General features: G+C 44.2%; 2 protein-coding genes across 6 annotated transcripts in view; one reads left to right on the forward strand and one right to left on the reverse strand.

The window, feature by feature from the left end:
- The window catches only part of LOC310688916 (uncharacterized protein C5orf34 homolog), a 429,478-nt gene that overhangs the window by 364,307 nt on the left and 45,497 nt on the right, over window positions 1-19,674 (forward strand). The gene's annotated exons all lie outside the window — the stretch shown is intronic.
- NNT (nicotinamide nucleotide transhydrogenase) overlaps window positions 1-19,674 on the reverse strand; it is a 55,898-nt gene that overhangs the window by 32,379 nt on the left and 3,845 nt on the right. For all 5 annotated transcript variants that reach the window (XR_014517235.1, XM_083465781.1, XM_083465779.1 and 2 more), the window contains exons 2-8: window positions 16,512-16,719; window positions 9,174-9,403; window positions 5,802-6,019; window positions 4,975-5,062; window positions 2,372-2,460; window positions 1,729-1,916; window positions 206-339 (exon numbers count right to left, since the gene is read on the reverse strand). Coding sequence is in view for 4 of the 5 variants with exons in the window: in XM_083465781.1 (XP_083321907.1) it covers window positions 206-339; window positions 1,729-1,916; window positions 2,372-2,460; window positions 4,975-5,062; window positions 5,802-6,019; window positions 9,174-9,403; window positions 16,512-16,665 (1,101 nt within the window). In the remaining variant the exon portion in view is untranslated. The remainder of the gene's footprint in view (window positions 1-205; window positions 340-1,728; window positions 1,917-2,371; window positions 2,461-4,974; window positions 5,063-5,801; window positions 6,020-9,173; window positions 9,404-16,511; window positions 16,720-19,674) is intronic.

The following is a 19,674-nucleotide window of genomic DNA, read 5'->3' on the forward strand; positions in this document are numbered from 1 at the left end:
ACAGCTCAATGGTATACCATTTGCTTTGCATACAATAGGACCTAGGGTTCATCTCCAGGTACAGATGAGAATGTCCCATCAGAAACCCTGAAGAGCTGTAGACAAGACTGGCATGTATGGGTAGGGCCCTGACTTACTCCACCTACAAAGGCTGCTTCTGAAAGCGGCTACTAAGAATATCTGGTGGCTACTAAGAAACCAGTACCTTGTGAATATAGAGTTCTCCTGGCTTTGTAGTTTCAATGTTTCCCCCAGCTTCAGCAGCTAGGTCTACAACAACTGAGCCTTCCTTCATCAATTCAATCATATCTTTCCGAAAGAGGATTGGAGCTTTTTTACCTGGGGGGGAAAGTAGGAAAGCACTGTATCAAGTACACCAAATAAGGAAGAACCAGTGATCACATTTTCCTCTAAAGCAGCAGTTCTCAACCTGTGGGTCCCCAGATGTTGTTGGACTACAACTCCCATCATTCCTGAGCTCTGGCCTTGCTAGCTAGGGGTGATGGGAGTTGTAGTTCAACAACATCTGGGGACCCACAGGTTGAGAAAGGGTGCTCTAAAGGAAGAAATGATTTCTCTTAATTTTCCCCTTGATTTGCATGTAATTCAGTAAACATAGCATTTTAGTTGCATGCATGCATTTCCATACGCAACAATCTGATTCACTTCCAGATTATCCCCGATTCAATGGGAGCAAGATACATCCCTAGATAGGAAGAAGCCCTCTCCTCCACTAAGACGCTACCAAAAACATCATGGGAAGTTGAAGAGTGGCCAACCTCATGGGAGGCTTGGTGCTGAGTATTCCAAATTGTATCCCAAACGAGACAGCAGTAAAGTGTTATGGGCAGAAATGTACTGTACAGTGGTACCTCGGGTTACAGATGCTTCAGGTTACATACGCTTCAGGTTACAGACTCCGCTAACCCAGAAATAGTACCTCGGGTTAAGAACTTTGCTTCAGGATGAGAACAGAAATCGTGCTCCAGCGGCGCGGTGGCAGCAGGAGGCCCCATTAGCTAAAGTGGTGCTTCAGGTTAAGAACAGTTTCAGGTCAAGAACAGACCTCCGGAACGAATTAAGTACTTAACCCGAGGTACCACTGTAATGGGAAGAAACCTAGCAGTCTTGCACACAAACTCAGCTCTGAGGTTGTGACTACTTTCAGCCGGAAGGTCAGCTGAAGTTAGTATCAATGGCAGATTGATACATGTCTTTTGCAGGGCTAACATCTTGGGCTCCAAATGGCACGATGCAAAAGCAATAACATTGCCAAATAACCGACAGCTTGCATTTGGACCACAGTGTGCAGAGAGAGAGAGGGAGAGGTGGAAAACTTCCCTTGCAGTCATGATCCTGACGAAAATTACTCTCTCCTGCACTGCTAATAGCCTTCAGAAAAGACCACCCAATATTGAATGAACCTTAATACCTTCACCATGAGTTAAATACCAACACAATGAAGGAGCAATTTTGGCAAGATCATGGCTGGGGAGGGAAAGATTCAATCTCCCCTCTCTATGCATTGTGGTCCCAATAAAAATCATTGTGTGCAAACGTGCCTATTATCAAAGTTTTTTAAAACATGATGTACTAGCCAGTGACGAATTTCGAGTCATGTGCTGTTTTGACGCCAAGTCAGAACAAATATCTTTGCAAATCTGCTTAAGCAAACACATTCTTTTCATTTCAACAGGAAAAGGGCTGCCTGCTCCGCAGGACACCTACCAGGAATGAGAGCTGTCGTGATGATAATGTCGACCTCTTGGCACTGTTTTGCAAAGAGTTTCATCTCGGCTTCAATGAACTCTTTAGACATCTCTTTTGCATAGCCTCCCTGCCCTTCCCCAGATTCTTTTAGGTCAACCTCCAGAGGCTCCGCACCTAGTGATTTGAACTGTTCCAATGCTGCAGCTCTATGAATTTGAAGAGAAAAATAAGCTTTTAACAGGAAGGGTGTTGGGGAGAAACGAAAGGACAGCGTTAGTGAAGGCTCCACCCAGGAAGGGCTTTTTACTGAGTCTTTAAGCAGAGGCTTGACAACCATATGTCAGGAGTGCTCTGATGGTGTTTCCTGCTTGGCAGGGGGTTGGACTCGATGGCCCTTGTGGTCTATTCCAACTCTAAGATTCTATTCTATTCTATTCTATTCTATTCTATTCTATTCTATTCTATTCTATTCTATTCTATTCTAAATAGGCCCACAAGGGTGGTCTAGATGGACCAAAGCCCAGGTGCAGTGTAAGGGAATTCCCTGTGTTTATCTGGGACCCCACGTATGACATGCTGGCCCAAACTTCTTGGCAGAAGAGATGGATACAAATGAAATAGTAAGGTCGCTAGCAATAATTAACAATGGGTATGCACATACCTGGTATCAAACCCACGAACCACAGCTCCCATTGATTTAGCTGCTCCTGCAGATGCTAAGCCTGCGACTCCGCCACCAATGATCAGAACCTGCATCCGCAAAACACAGTGCAGTTAAGTCACAAATCAACTGGCATCGGTTCAGTGTCAAATGAATAAGGAATGAAAATGGTTTCCTGAGCCTTGAACAAGCTAGGTTCAAGCAGAGCCCAGCTCCTTCAGTGCCTTACCAAAAAAAAAAGAGTAGTCAGCCAGTCAACGGAATAATATTTCAATCAAAAGGGCCCTTTGCAGCTTCCCAACCATCAGGTGGCTATTTTGTAAACAAGAGGAACTACTCCCAAGCACAATTGTGAGTTTTCCCTCTGATAGGATATCTGGTCACCTGTGCACATTCAGGAAGCTGGGAAAGGAGCAAACATGAAGTATTCCAGATATCCACAATAAATGTGACTGTGCACATATCTCAGTCTTTGGTCTCATTCTCACAATCCCTATTTCAGGTCTTAAAACCCAGTTCAGACATAGCCATCTTCTGAAAGTGTTAAGAAGTCTCATTGGGTTAAGAGTACAAAACTCAGTTTGGCTGTTCTGTTGACAGTCCAAACAGAAAAAGTGTTTTATCCATCTGGTTTACTGCACAAGAATGATTTTCTGCTTGTCAAGGACACCAAGCTGACGCCTTCCATGGGGCCTCCTAGTCTTTGCTCTCTCACTCTGGGACATTCTTCTTGTCCTCTGCAGAAATGAACACATTGCTCCCATTTCAGCGTGCCTTTTTTGACCTTTACACATCCTTGGGACCAAGAGGATTAACCTCTTCTACATCTGGTTAAGACTCTACACTCCCAAACTTTTGTTCTGGCCTTCCCACAATCCCCCAATGGAAAGATATAGCTAAACTAGCTCGACGCTAATATAATCTGTATTATCCCTTGGATCTTTCTAAACAGTGCAACAGTATTTGGGAAAAGAGCAGCCAGGGCTTCTTTCGGGGTAGATTTAGAAAACCAAAAGCTGCACAGTAACCATGCACCATCTGTAAGCAGCTGGAGGAAGACAATAGCTAAATCCAGTGCAGCTTCTCCTTGTGAATGGGGGGGGGGGCAGCAGGGTGATAGCACTAAGCTTAAATAAGGGACTACCACCTTTCCATTAAGTACATAAGCAGCACAGTAAGCAGGATTGCATGCATATCCCACAGTTCCTTGGAAGCTGGTATTATTTGAATTCAACATCTGGCAAATCTGGAGGCCTAACTGCAAGGATGCTAGATGCACCACCCAATCACGTCAGGCAATTGCCATTATTATTAATTATAATTAATTATTACTAGTAAACTAAAGTGAACTTTTTAGCAGGACCACAGCTCACGAGGAAGGAAAATTCTAGCCTTCTCTCCCCAGCCACAATTTCCACAGAAATCACACACACTCTGCGATTAGTAATAGGGGATAAAGATTCCACTGATATTCCACTGATTCCCTGTCACTAATTGTAGTGCAGGAGGGTGAATCTTCTATGCATGCAGAAGCAGGACAAATTATGCAGACTAATGAAAATATATGCAAGAATACTTAATTTGCATAAATTAAAGAGACCATGGAGCTTTCCCCACTGAAAAAATCTGATTTGGTTAGTGCAGAATGAACGCAATCTGGTCAGTAAGCTTCCAAGCGATTACTACATTGCTCCTGGAGAGCCAAATTTAATCCTCTTGCAAGAGCAGTATCTGGTGCAGTATTTTGTGCAGTACAGAAATAAAGCACATATTACTTGTCCTTTAATATACTCTAATATTTTCTCCACCCTTATATTGTTTTATTTATCAAAATTTATATAGTCCTTGATTCTAATGAAACCTAGAATTAATATTAAAATTCTATAAAAAAATGTTTAACTATTTAAACCATCTAAATGATAATTAAAATGAACAGCAGATAAAAAAGTTATTAAAACACACCAACATGTCAGGTTTGGGGCTTTCCCACTTTTAAAGGAGAAAGTAGCAAATCACACACAAAAGTATCTGTGTGTATTTTGTACTTTAGGATCTGCACACAACACTTTGTACTTTACTTGTTACAACAGCACTAATCTCAGTACAGATCTTTGGACTTTATTTTATAAGCCTGTAACAAAAAGGGGGCCCGTAAAAACAAAAATTAAACCTTGAATTCTTGACATCAGCAAGTATTGTTCTTTAGGTTGTAGTCTAGATAAAAAGCACAGCATCTCTTTAACCAAAAATGCAATTCATAAGACACATTACACAATTCATAAGACACATTATGAAGACCTTGTATTCCAGCAACAGCAAGCCAATTTGTATATTAAACGTCTACAATTTGAACATCTTAAACTTTGAAGGATGCCAATTCATAAGCCATTCAGCCTCAGCTGCATCAAAACAAATGCCTACTAACAGCAAAAGAAGCTGTATTTGGCTCACTGAAAGATGCTAAATAAAGGGGGGGTAGTCATCCTGTGAAACAAAATTCCAACCAGTTTCTATTGCAGTTGAAATGCAAAGTCACATCACATTTCTATCACCTGATAATTGTGCTTTCAAATAACTGCACTTGCACTTATTTCATTACCTACCTTAGCAGGAGGGACTTTGCCAGCTGCCGTGATCTGACCCGTAAAAAAACGACCAAAGTGATTGGCTGCCAACACAACTGCCTTATAGCTGTCAGAAAAAAAGGAGAACACAAGCATCAGTATCATTTCCCAACCTAACATTTATTTTATTTTTTTAGAAGAGGGTATTGTTGTTTATTTTAAGATGGTACAAATAGCAGGGGTATTTGCTGGACAAATTTGCTTGCCCAAAACATAGCCTTCCCATTTCCTCATTCCTAAGCTGTTGATGGCAACCTTCCTCTGATCTGGCCTGTGCTCTTTGGGCATTACAAAGTTTGGGTCAAATTTGCCGGAGCTTAAAAACTCCTTTCTATGTGCAAGTATTATTTTCACCCCCGGTATTCAGATTCTTCACCTGCAAGTAATTCCTTTCCCAACTAATGGATCCTCGCCCTCAGTAATAAGAGAGAACCTAGTGGGCTTCAGATTCCCATACATTCTTTGAACCCAAATAGATACCGATTCTTAAATATTTTCCAAACCAGACAGCTTGGCTATCTGCCTTGACTACACCTCCAGGTATATCTCCACAACTGGACATAAACGCTTATCCATGGGATAGACAACATGGTGTCCTTACCATATTGCAGACCACAACTTCTATCAGCCGCAGCCGGCATGACAGTGATGGTAGAAGCTATGGTCCACAACGTGTGGAGAGCACCACACTGGCTGCCCTGGCTCACAAGTGAAAACGAACCTTTGTTTGGGATATGAATCCCAACCAAAACCCAACTGTTCATTGATGTAATCACACAGCTGGTTAAAACACTGTGTTTTCATACCCAGCGATGTTGGCCATGGAGCTGAGAGCATCATATCCTTGAGCAATGGTCACGCGAGGGACCTGATCCATTGCCAAGACAGTGGTTCTTCTTTCTGACAGTTTGTTCAGGAGGTCTGGGTTTTGAGCTGGGTAGATAAAACTGATTAGGGTACCAGATGACTTAAAGAGATCTGCCTCGTGCATGCCAAGAGCTGGATTCAACATAGGAGCTCTCACCTGAAATTGAGAATGCGCAAAAATTAATAAAGCATCACTTAGCATTTTCATAGTGCTAAAGACTGTTCAATATGCTTCTCAGGAATCATCCTAATAATCCTAAACACCTGCATATAAAGAAGGGCAGTTTTCATTCCAATGTTGCAGAGGGACTGGTGCTAAAATAGGTAACGTTCAAACCATTTACAGGTACATTGACATTGCTTTTAAGTGCAAACAGCAGTAGCTCGGACTCTTAGCAATGGTGTAAGTGATCTTCAACACTCTGGCCCCTCCAGCTGCAGTCTCAGTCCAGATGAGGGATCCAACAACTGCTATTTGCATTAGGGAAACAGTAACAGGAAGCTTTCCTTCCCATTCCAGATTGGGACTGTGGCGGAAGACAAATTGTTAACACCCTCAGTTGCACCTGCCAGGGTCCAAATCTACACCAGAATTTCATCCCTGGGAGCACGTGGGTTGCCTCACAATACCTTCTGAGTTAATAGCCCTGGCAAGATTTTGAAACAAGGAGTCATGGTTCCGAGCTCAGCCTAACAGCCACTGCAGCACTACAGCTCTCAAATACAGTATCTCAGCAATCCTCAAACAGCTCTGTGGTGCAGGCTAATATTTTTATTTTTTAATTATTATTATTATCATTATTATGGTAACAAGGGAAGAATGCATTGAGGGTGAAATATAATAAGGCCAATTCTGCGTTCCAAGTCGGAATATTTAAGATTTAAACCAAGGACATCTTAACTGCCAGCTGATGTACTTTCATTACTGCAACATGAGCTGAATATGCTACTGTGGACAAAACTTATAATTCCGTATGTTTCTAGCCAGACCATGGCTCAGCAGTGAAGCACATGCTTTGGATGCAAAAGGTTCCCCTTTTCAAACTCTGAAATCCCCAGAATGGCAAAGAAACAATTCTGCCTGAAATGTTAGAAAGCCACTCCCAAGTCAGTGTAGATAATGTTGACCTATGGTCTGATTTTGTATAGGGCAGCTCCTAATGCATTTCGAAATGTTTAGACTACAGGAGCCAAGACTTAGCACATCATTGCCATTCAAGAGCAGCTGCAGGAATGGACTTTGCTCAGTCGATAACGTGCCTTGTGATAAGTGCATTTGGACTGCAAGGACTGAGGTTTCCTTTCTGTTTGAGGATTCGCTCACACATGTTTTAGAAATATCATGGCAGGGAAATCCCATTCCTCACATTACAGTGTTTTTTTAAAAAAAGACTGTCCCTGCAGGCTGATTAAAGATCACCGATGCAGCCAGCAGAGGAAACTTAAATTTTTTAAGTATGGCAACTGTGGCTCATGATCACAATATATCGAAGCACATACAAAATAAAAAATATGCAGTCAATATTTTGAGAAAGCTCTCACCCACGCACCATCTGTTGAATACATCTGGAGAGTTAGGATAGACGCATGAGCTGTGGTTGCCAAATGGAGGAAGGAATTAACTTATCTTCCTAGCAGCTAGTCGCATGGAAATTCTACAGACAGTGCAAGTGACTTATGCAATGAGCTACTGTACTTAACAATCCTTATAATATACAGTGGTGCCTCGCAAGACGAAATTAATCCGTTCCATGAGTCTCTCCGTCTTGCGGTTTTTTCGTCTTGCGAAGCACGGCTATTAGCGGCTTAGTGGCTATTAATGGCTTAGCGGCTTTAAGAAAAAGGAAACAAACTCGCAAGAACTCACAAGACGTTTCGTCTTGCAAAGCAAGCCCATAGGGAAATTCGTCTCAAAAAATGGAAAACTCTTTCGTCTTGCGCGTTTTTCGTCTTGCGAGGCATTCGTCTTGCGAGGTACCACTGTATAGCAGCTACTACACTGAGGCTACTTATTGAGGTCTTCTTGCAGCAACTGCAGTGAGCCAAAGGAGGACTGTGGGCAACACAAATCGCACACTCATGAATATGTGGCACTGGCTTCCTTTGTTCGCTTTTATATGTGAGCAGCCCTGATGCACAGATCACCATGGGCCACTTCCATAGATCTAGCTCAGCATTTCTGGAATTCCCCCATCACTCGCTCCTGCAAGCAAATACTCATATCAGTTTACAAATTGCCTTCAAACCTTTCCTAGCACAGGAAGAGCTCCCCAGTGGTAAATGGTCTGCTACACACATTCCTTTACACCGCACCAGTGAATCCAAGGATTCTCGCCATTCTCACATGGCAAGGGAACCTGGGCAAGCATGTGAGGCCTTGCTAGATTGCCTGCAGAAACCGTAGGCCCATATCTTACTGAACTCGGCATCAGTAAGCTTCCCGGAAACACCAGGATCCTCCGGAACACAAAAGTTGGAAAGCCACCACTGCACAGGCTAAAATGTACCTCTGTGGCCTGCACAACATAAAGTACTGGGAGCCTATACTTGGTGGGGGAACTAAGAAGACTCCATGAGCAAGTGCAAACTCAACACCTCCAGATCGTAGCCTGCATCAAAGCTGCCATTTGGCAGTGAATCTGTGACACTCTGTGCCTTTGCTGCAGTCTGACTCCACCCTATAAGGTTAACTCAGCATTATTTCTCTACTCAGCAGCAACCACATAAATAGGGCATTCATATGACAGGACAGGGCAGGGGTAGGGAACCTCAGGCCAGGGGCCCAAATGCAGCCCCACAGGCCTCTCTATTCAACCCTTGGGACTGTCATAGGAAGCTGCCTATATCGAGCCAGATCATTGGTCCATCTAGCTCAGTATTATCTACACTGACTGGCCGCCATTCTCCAAGATTTCAGACAGGGAACCATCCCCAGCCGTACCAGGAGATGACAGAGATTGCACCTGGGACCTTTACCACTGAGCCAAAACCCTTTCCCAAGCCACACACCTATTTTCTATGTCCCTTAGCTCAGTGTTTTTGCCTGGCTGGACTATGTCCCTGGAACTATGAAGATGGCTCTTGCCTGTCTAGATGGAATGACGTGGGTGGGTGGGGACTTTTTACTTGGCTGTAACGTAGCCTCTGGTACAAAGGCAGGAGTCACATCCATTGCTATGCCCACTTTTGCCTCTAGGCATGCCCACGTGTACCTATGGCCCCACCCACCTCTGGCTTACGGGCCCCAGAAGCTGAAAAAGTTTCCCCACACCAGCGATAGGGAAGTATTGAAAAAAAAAATCCAGAATTACTTTGACGACTAAATCAGATGCCAAGACTTCCTTCGTCCCTTGGATCTGTGCCCCTGCCTCTCTGTAATGGTCATCAGAGAATTTGGAAGCTTCTCCTGCAGTCGACTCCACAACAACGTTAAACCCTTGTTTAACCAGGGCTTGAACTCCTGCCGGTGACAAGGCCACTCTCTTCTCATTCTGAAATATCTCCTTGGGAACACCCACAGTCAGCTGCTTATATGGGATACCTGTAAATGGAAGAGAAGCAAACAGCAAATCCTTTGGTAATTTGCAAAGGGGGAGAGAGAGAGAGAGAGAGAGAGAGAGAGAGAGAGAGAGAGGACAACCTCCAATGAAAATAGTCGTTTGCATGTACAATGCTTCAAGCTGAAAATATGATGGACAACCATCATCCCTTTAGATACCTGTCTATAACAACTCACCAGTGCATATATGGCAGGAGTAATTCAATAAAAAACATTAACTATTCATAGTAATGGAAAAGAAAAACACATTCAAATGATTAGGCCCAATCACTCAGAAAGCAAATCCCACTGAGCTCCATGAGACTTACTCCTACATAAGTGTGCAGGATTGTGGCCCGAGTCCAATTTAAATAAAGCAGTAAGGAAAAGTGGTTAAGTGTGAACTTAGTGGTAGAAGTCTAAGAATATCTTCCTCTCTCAGGTGTAAAACTTATTAGCATGCATAATGTTTGGGTTTTTTAAAAATTCTACAGTCATTTGCACTTTGGGTACAATGTTTTTTATAGTCTTCTTTAGCTGCAAAGGTGACGACCTTGGGATAGACTTCTTTCATTTTACAGGTGAAAAACTCCAGCTAAGAGTCCAGCAACTTGCCTAAGGCCAATTAGCAAGTCTATGGCTGAACTGGTCCTGCAGCCATTTCTCACAAGGTCATGTTCCACATGCCACTTGGCCAGGCTGCAGCGTTTCTGTTCCTCCAAAACATGTGACAAACATTCCTTCGAATGCTGTAACACCAGAAACACCAGCAGCCATAAAACAGGAGTGGAGAAACTCTTGTTCCAGTCTTGGAAAACTAAAAAGGCATTTGCAGCTTTTTAGTTTAGAGAAAAAGTGACATGATAAAAAAGGGTAAAGGGACCCCTGACCATTAGGTCCAGTCGTGACCGACTCTGGGGTTGTGCGCTCATCTCGCTCTATAGGCCGAGGGAGCCGGCGTTTGTCCACAGACAGCTTCCGGGTCATGTGGCCAGCATGACTAAGCCGCTTCTGGAGAACCAGAGCAGCACACGGAAACGCCGTTTACCTTCCCGCCGGAGTGGTACCTATTTATCTACTTGCTCTTTGACATGCTTTCAAACTGCTAGAAATAGAAGTTTATAAAATTATGCACGGCATAGAGAAAGTGGATAGAGAAAAGTTTGGCTCCCTCTCTCATAATCCTAGGACTTGTGTTGAAAGCTGAATGATGGAGGATTCAGGGCAGACCAAAAAAAGGGGGGGTCCTTGTTGGTGCATAGTTAAACCTATGGCATTCGCTACCACATGAGGCAGTGAAGCCCATCAACATGGATGGCTTTAGAAGAGGCTTACACAGAGGTAAAGGCTATCCGTGGCTCCTATTCCTGATGGCTATAAGCTTCTGAATAGCAGTTGCTGGAAACTGCAGGAGGGGAGAGGGCTCTTGTGCGCAGGACCTGCTTATGGGCTTCCCACGGGCATCTGGTTGGACGCTTGTGAGAACAGGAAGCTGGACTAATGGGCCGTTGGCCTGACCCAGTAGGGACTTACTATGTTCTCAGGGCCAGAGGCACCATCTTCTCAAGATGATTGAGGGGACCCAGGCCCAGACAGAGGAGGGGGCCATATGGGCCACTTGGCCCGGGCCTCCGATTCCAAATCGCAGGGGATGCACTGGGGCAAACGTGGAGGCTCAAAAGCGGCAGCGGCGGGCAGATTCCCTGGGGCCATGGCTGGCAGTGCGAGAGAAAAGCTTCCCTGGCACCCGGGGGAATAAATACTTATTTATAAGACTTCAGGATAAAAATAAAGACTACCCCAGGGTAAAAAAAGGGGTGGCAAATTATCTACCTGACCCAGGCCTCTGCCTTGCTCTGCAAGGCCCTGAGGGGACCTCATGTGGCATCCTGATGTCACACACATGCGACGTTGTGAGGAGCCAGGAGGGCAGAGCCAAAGGCCCTCTGAACATTGAGGGAGCCTAGACCCCTCAAAGAAACACTGGGGTGGTAGTGGAAGTACCTTGGCCCCTAGGAGGTGGCGTGTATGCTTGCAGCACATATCTGGCATGGGTGGTGCTATTCCCCCCCCCCCACTCATTCTCTCTCCTTTATACTTCTCTACCCTCTCAGCTGCCATCCCATGGAAAATAATCCCCAGACACAAACACACAGGTGGCAATTAGGATTGGGGAAAAGCTCCAGTCAGCAGTAATGGAAACTCCCCCACCACCCAAGGTATGAGCTTTCATGTGCATGCACACTTCTTCAGATACACTGAAACAGAAGTCACCAGACCCTTATATATAGTGAGAGGGTGAGGAGGGGTATTACTCAGAAGGGTGGTGGGAATGGGTGATTGGCTGATAGGTGTGGTAAACCTGTTGGCGACTGTTAACGACTGCAATTGGTCTTACAGGAAAAAGCAAGGGGTGAGATGGCTAAAAATACCCCTCCGCACCCTCTCACTATATATAAGGGTCTGGTGACTTCTGTTTCAGTGTATCTGAAGAAGTGTGCGTGCACATGAAAGCTCATACCAATAACAAACTTAGTTGGTCTCTAAGGTGCTACTGGAAGGAATTTGTTTGTTTGTTTTGTTTCGACTATGGCAGACCAGCACGGCTACCTACCTGTTATTATTTATGAGTTAACAATATACTATAGTTGCTCACCCCTTCTTTAAGGTATCACCCCTTTCCCCTGTGAAGAAACAAGGTAGCTTTGGGAAACGCTGATAAAATGCCCAGTCATTCCCTCCCATTCACCAGGTCACAGCAATGGCTTCTACAAAGATGAAGCATGGAGTAAGCGTCGCTGGGACATAAAAGGCCAGCCACAGGACCCAACATCATCCCTGGTAAGCTTCCACCATTCACAGAGGATCACTTCAATTTTGCTTAAATCTCACAATAAGGAAATCTACAGGGAACTACAGAGAGGAAGAGAGCAGCACTGTGTTGGTCGCCTTCATGGACTCCTCAGTGACCTTCCACAGAAACAAAAACCCAAGATTAGACACCAAAAGTGCAATCTAAGCACAGCCATTCAGAAGCAAATCCCAATGAGCACAATGGGGCTTACTATCTAGTAAGTGTGCTTAGGACTGCAGCCTCTTTAGACAAGAGGCTATTTTTAAAGACTACTGCTAAGATGGGGAAGAGGAAAAAACAAAACTTGTACCTATTTACCAACTCACTATACTAACAGCTTCCAAAGAAGCTGCTCACCTTTTTTTCAGAGCTCTGCAGGAAGACAAGGAGACAGCCTGAAGGGAATGAGGTGGAATGAAGACAGAAAAAAATATATACAATGAATAGCGTGGAGGAAGCAGACCAAGACGTTTCCGTTTACATTGACTCAGTAAAACTGCACACCTACATTGACATCTTCCAATGAAACTGGAAAGGCAGCAAATCAGCTGCTTTCAGTTGTGCATCCTTCACACCTCACATGATAAGCCCAGCACTGACTGCCTGTACCACTGCAGACCAAGGAAGTACTGCACCAATCACTCACCATCAATTATGCTAGCTGGTAAAGGGCAACCCAATGGCTTCTTCTACTACTATATTTATATCCTACCCTCTAAGGAACTCAGAGCAGTGTGCCAAAAAACCATAATCTCATTTCATCCTATTTAAGGCAGGAACTTTTCTATTGTGGACCCATCCCTCTGCAATGCATTTCCTGAGGTCCCTCCTTTAAAAAGGCTTTAAACTGTTGCGGGTGAAATATTTTAAAGTTATGGCTTTGGCTTTGGCTTTGGCTGTTGCTGATGATTTTGCTTTGCAATGTAGTTATTTTAACGTTGCATGTGTGAATATATAAATAGTTTTGGTTTTTGTTCTGTAAATCACATTGAAAAGGGTGTTAACCTTTTGAACCAGAGGTGGGAACCTTTGACCTTCCAGACGATATTGGACTACAACACCCATCATCCTTGACTATTGGCCATGCTGGCTAAGGTGGGTGGTAGTTGTGGCTCAGCAACACTGGGTGGACCAAAGGTCGCTCAGCCCTGCTTTAAAAGGTGGCATAAACCAATAAATAAGACCATGAGGCGCTGACTGGCTGTTACACTCAGCTAAATGCATAGCCAAGCAGGGAAGTGAACTAAGGTCACCCAGCTTCAAGTCCCATACTATATCTACTGTACTGCATTAAGAAACTGTGGAGACTGGGAGCAGGTATGAAATACAGGAAAGGAGCAAAGGAAGGATATGAATGGTAGGATCCACCTGCAGCTGGCAATCAGACACAGGATGAAGAGAAGAAGAAGAGTTTGGATTTGATATCCCGCCTTTCACTCCCCTTCAGGAGTCTCAAAGCAGCTAACATTCTCCTTTCTCTTCCTCCCCCACAACAAACACTCTGTGAGGTGAGTGGGGCTGAGAGACTTCACAGAAGTGTGACTGGCCCAAGGTCACCCAGCAGCTGCATGTGGAGGAGCGGAGACACGAACCCGGTTTCCCAGACTACGTGACTACCGCTCTTAACCACTACACCACACTGGCTCTCACACTGGATGGGATGACAACAAGGTTAAGCAAATTCCTAGGATAATCACAACCACCACTCACCTTGATTGCTATGTAAAAAGCACCCTGTTACTTTGTTCTGACCAGCAAAAGAAGTGCTGATGTTAACAGGAAGTTCCATGTACCCTCCAATGAAGAGGCTAACATGTTAATGGTCTTAAAAATGAGTTCAACTGATCTTAATCTAATACTGGGGGGAAACACTTGCAGGTCACACTAAACCAGAATTTGAGCAAAGAAATTAAAACTGGGAGGTTTGAGTTGGCATGCCCTGTGTTCCCCTCTCCTCTTTCCACATGGCTAGGAGGATGCCAGCAGAGTTTTAGCTTCTATTTCCTATAATCTCTTGTCATCCTGACCAGGGATTCTGGTTTATAACACTTGACCAAGCCAGCTACAGAAGTTCCAGTTTGAAATTAGCTAGTTTTGAAACTGATTAGGTTTTGCGTTTTGTTTTGTTTTTTAAGAAAAATGAAAGATCCCTGGTCCAGACAATGATAATCAAAGATTTTGGGAATATGAAGCTAAGAGCTACCAAAGTCCTGCTCCTGGCCCTACAGATGGAGAGGAAAGTGTGTGAGCCTGGGTCTTGTGACAGCTCCTGTTCTTTGTCCTAAACTGTGGTTTAGCATGATATGCAAACATGCCCTATTTAATGGCTGAGCAGAGACTGGTCCATTCAAAAAGCAAGGTAGGCTGTTTCCATTGGCACTCACTTCATAATAGCATTGCATAATAGCTACTGCCAAAGTCAGACTGAAAGTGCTTGTTACACCAATGAACTGCAGAATATTCCCCCTCCCCAAAAAAAGGAAGCAAAAGAGCAACTCAAAACATTAACATGACATCCATTTTCAGTTTCAGTTTATTCCTTAAAGACGCTTTTCGCTACTCTTAGTCATGCAGAGCCACCACTCTGCCTCCTGCCTGTGTGCCAAGCTACATGAAAGACTGTAAACATAAGAGGAACAAGTGTAAACATGCCTTTCAGTGACTTAATAGGAGAAAAACCATTCCATTTTTGCTCAGACCTTAGATAGGCAACACTCTTCAATGAAAGCTGAACTTCCTTCTAAAGAGCAAGACCCCTCCTATGATACAAACTACAGTTTTACCTACAGAATTTTGGACTGAGCATGAAAAGTGGATTTCATGCTTTGCTAAAATTCCATAATCATCTTCTGATGCTCTATTCTCATCCATTCTTGATTACCTGCACTGCTCTATGAACTAGAATTTGCCCATCCAAGAAGTATATGATTAAAAACCAGATGAGATGTCAGCTGACAAAATAAACATCGGGAGGCTTAGTTTGGTCAGAATCAAGTATACACTTCCAGAGTTAACGATAAATACATTGCTTCTGGTAAATGAGCCACCAAAGCCACTAGAGGGCCGTGAATAATTGTGACCCGGGATTTCTAGACTCATCTACCCATGTACTATCTGAAACCAAAAGGGTGCGTTGGTTGCCGGATGTGAAATATATTGGCGTTATTTTCAGCTCTCCTACCCCACTAATTAGGACAAAAGAGGAGTGGGGAAAGACGACAGAGACTGACAAGAAGTACAGTGGTACCTTGGTTCTTGAATTTAATCTGTTCTGGGAGTCCGTTCGACTCTCAAAATGGTACAAAAACCAAGGCACGGCTTCTGATTGGCTGCACGAGCTTCCTGTACTCAATCAGAAGCCGCGTCAGACATTTAGCTTCTGAAAAACGTTCACAAACCGGAACAATCACTTCCGGGTTTGCAGCATTTGGGAGCCAATTTGTTCAGGAGCCAAGCCGTTCAACTACCAAGGTAAAACTGTAATAGGGAAGGGTTTGGGGAAGTAAGAGGGTTGGTTAACAAATTCCCAAGCTTCACCAAATATGTATGGTCCAGCAAGGAGGGGGGGGGGAGAAGAGTCTCACAGAATATGTTTCGTGAAAGCAGCCACTGCAGATTAAGCTTCAACCTGAACACACAAAGTATCTAGATATATTGATATATTTAATTAGCTGAGTTCCACAAATATTTGCTAGCTGCGGAAGTATTATCTTGCACTTCTTCATGGACTTTCCTTGCCCTTGGCAGGTTTGTAGGCAAACTTAACATACGCACGTTTCCAAGGCACAATTGTGTCCCTTCCAAATATAACACATGTCTTCACCAGAAAATTACTAATCATTATAATGGGCAGGGAGCATACAGAAGGAGCGATAACCTTACACAAACCCTGGGGGTGCGTTTTGACCTCCTGCAGGATCTCTTGTCAGTGAAGGCTGGGCGACCTAGTTTGAATGTGGAGGGAAGGCTTTGCCCTCACAAATTAACCCAGGAGCTTAGACCTTTCTTTTCCCCCTGAAAGGGAGCTTAGCAACCATTCACTTATAATGGGAGAAAGAGGAATAGAATCAACATTAAAATCGAAACTTAACTTGCTGCCTGCCCCTGGTAAACCATTCCAGGTTCCTTTTATGGATTACATTAGGAGGGTGACAGAATGTTGGAAGAGGGGATGGAAAGTTGGGAACTGGCTTCTGCAGGTGTCAAGAATTAGTCTTGTTAGTTTGAAATCATGAATGCCTATCTGAACTCACATACCTGGTTTGACAGGAGCCTGGCACCAGAGCACCCGGTGCAGGCGGAAGGCTCGTAGGCATGGTGTCTTCACAGTCTTCGCCTTGTGAGACAGCGCACTGTTGAAAAGGGGACTGGAGCAGCTTGTCGAAACTGTACGCAGAATAAAACTTGCCATGTTGTCCAAGATTCGGCAGGCAGGATCACCCCGTTAGGAAGACACACAGATGCCCTGCCATATACAAAAGCATCAGCCCTTTAGCGAATAATAGCAGCGGAGACTTGCAAAGCAGTCTATTCAAAACATGTGTCACTTCAGATCACGATTTGCATCCATCAGGACTTGGGGAGGGGGGGCGGGAAGGTTAACAAGGTCCACAATTCTTTCTTTGTGTTGTATCCAATGTTGGTACCATCTCATAGTGTTTTAATACCTTCAGCATCTTAATAATTTAAACAAAGTATAATAGACAGATTTCATTTCGCCGCAGTACAGGTGCAATAATTATCTCTCTTCCAGCTTAGACATAACTACTTATTTCAATACAATGGCCATAGTTCAGGGAAAGAGAACAGGCTTCACATGTGGAAGGTCCAAGATTTGATCCCTACCATCTCCTGATAGGGCAGGGGAAACACACTTGTCTAAAATCCCAGAGAGCCACTACAGGCAATATAGGGCTGGAATAACCAACATGGTGTGGTTGAACACTGATGCCTATCAGTCCCGGTCAGCATGGCCAATTGGCAAAATGATCCAGTCCAACACAGTGGCGTAGCGTGGGTTGTCAGCACCCGGGGCAAGGCAAGTAATTTGCGCCCCCTAACCTGTGGATTTGCGCCCCCTAACCCGTGGATTTGTGCCCCCTAACCCGTGGATTTGCGCCCCCTAACCCTACCCCCCAGATGTTGCGCCCGGTGCAGCCGGCCCCCCCTGCACCCCCCACGCTATGCCACTGGTCCAACAGCACTGGTGGCGATCACTCTGGCTACCCCTGATGTATGCAATACCGAGCTGGAATGACTCTGTGCATGCAGCCATGTAGCGTGAGCTCCCGGAGCCTGGGGCAGGTGCATGCATGCACCGAGGGCAGGGCACACAGTGCAGAGGGTGAAGGATCCCAACGCAGCACCCCAGCCCTCGCCGCAGACGCTGCTGGAGTGCCCCGTACTGGAGCCATGCAGGGCCACACTGCACCACCTGCCAACCCGAACAGGGGGAGCCCGACCAACCAACATGGCACTTGGTGGGCGCGAACCAGGCACTGGCACCTCCAGCATGACCTGGTTCAGTACTCTTATCCATAAGTTCCTCCATAGGTTCCTCCGACACTAGGAGAGGAGTGCCGGACCAGGCCGTGTTGGGGCCCCTGCTTTGCACCCCCTCAAAAATCTATGCCCAGGGCCCTAACCCTGCTGGCATCCTGCACGCTACACCCCAGGTGAATGGAAGCTTCCCGTGTTTCTATGTTAGTTCCAAGACTATAGTCTTCAAGTTTAAGTTACAGTACCTTGAGCCTTCATGTAGCAGAATCTCAAACGCAAAAATAAGCTGAACAATAAAATTATGTCACAATCGCAACAATACTAACTGTAAACTTTTCAAGGGTATCATTACTATCACCAGTGATTATACTTTAAAAAAAGTACTGGGTACAATCCAACAGCCTTGAAAATTAATGAGGGTTTTACTACAGTATTGTTGTTACTAGGATCTAGGCGTCATTACCGGCAAGCTGTTTAAATCTAGCTACGTATGTTTTATGACGTTCTACATGCAAAACAAAGCCGGTAAGACTAAGTGTATTGTTTTCAAGGATGAAGACTACAAAGGATGGCAAGCTGTAAGAAGCCCAAATTATATACTGGCGATAACCTACAGCATAGATTTGCTAGTCTACACAGCATGCTGAAGTGAGGTTACATACCAGCAGATATCAGGATTTCATAATGCTGGTGACAGCCAATAATGCGTGGCCCAGGAATTAATTCTCTTTTTTCTGCTGGAAGTCTATTTTTAGTGCAACCATAACAACATGTAAAAGACTGAAAATAGCAGCAGCACTTTGGGGCACTCAGTGTGAAGAGTCTGTGCAACTTGAAAGTCCTCATATTATCATTCCAACATAAATTGATCTAGTAAAAATTCTACTTTAAGGTGGGATTAATATATCAACAAAAAGCGTGCAGAAGTATATAAAAAAATTGCTGTTTAATAGTTTTTAACCGAAAACGTTTATTTCAGCACTGAAGAAACAAAGCACAGTCGCTCTCCATTCATAGATCAAGTTAAAGTGTAGGCAACATTTTTGCTACTCTCTTGGAAAAAGAAACAAAAGACATTGAAAATTGATACCTACTATACAGCTGCCCAATAAGCACACAGTTATAATACTTCAAGACAACTCTTACTTCCTCAGCTTGATGTACGAGTTTAAAAAGTTTCCAACAAGCGTAGTTACTAAGCAAATGCCACAAATAGAAAACACAGGAACACTGTGAGAATAGATGCCACGTACCCAGGATATTCAAAATGCGTAAGAAATATACTCACTCCAAGAGAAGTACAGTTAGCCCTTTGCCAAAGGAAGCGAACAGCTGTCAGATAAAAGTGACCCCCTTAAATGAATAGCCCACATTAATAATGCCTCGACTACCCGGGCATTTACCACGTCTGCAGGAAATGCATGAAGCTGGAATCCCCATTCATTAGCAAGTTCCAATTGGCTGCTCTCTGAAAGCAATGCAGTGTCTAATTTGCACCAGAGGCACATGATTGGATACAACTCCTTATCAGTCTCTGAGAGGAGTCAAGTTCATTCATTGAGGGAAGGACTTGTGAAAGCCTTCTCAGAGTCACAACCTTTTTAATTTATGCAGCCTGCTGTCAGCGTCCAATCATCTACCCAGGCATGCAAGTTAACCACAAGTCTTAATTCACTGGTGCCTGAAACTGTAGGTCAGAACTGTGCTTTATAGATAACCCTGACAGTTTATTTATTTATTTTTAAATATGTACAGTATTCAACTATGTCACAGCTTTAGATTTTTATTTATTTTGCTTTTATTTCTCAGGTCTAATATGCTGTTACAGAAATGGGGGGGGGGGTCCCCCCTACAATTTCCATTACTAACTTCAACAATCCTTCAACAGTGCTAATCAGCAATTTAGTTTACCAAGGACAAA

This window comes from Podarcis liolepis, assembly GCF_965112155.1.
Source record: "Podarcis liolepis genome assembly, chromosome: 11".
Classification (NCBI taxonomy): domain Eukaryota; kingdom Metazoa; phylum Chordata; class Lepidosauria; order Squamata; family Lacertidae; genus Podarcis; species Podarcis liolepis.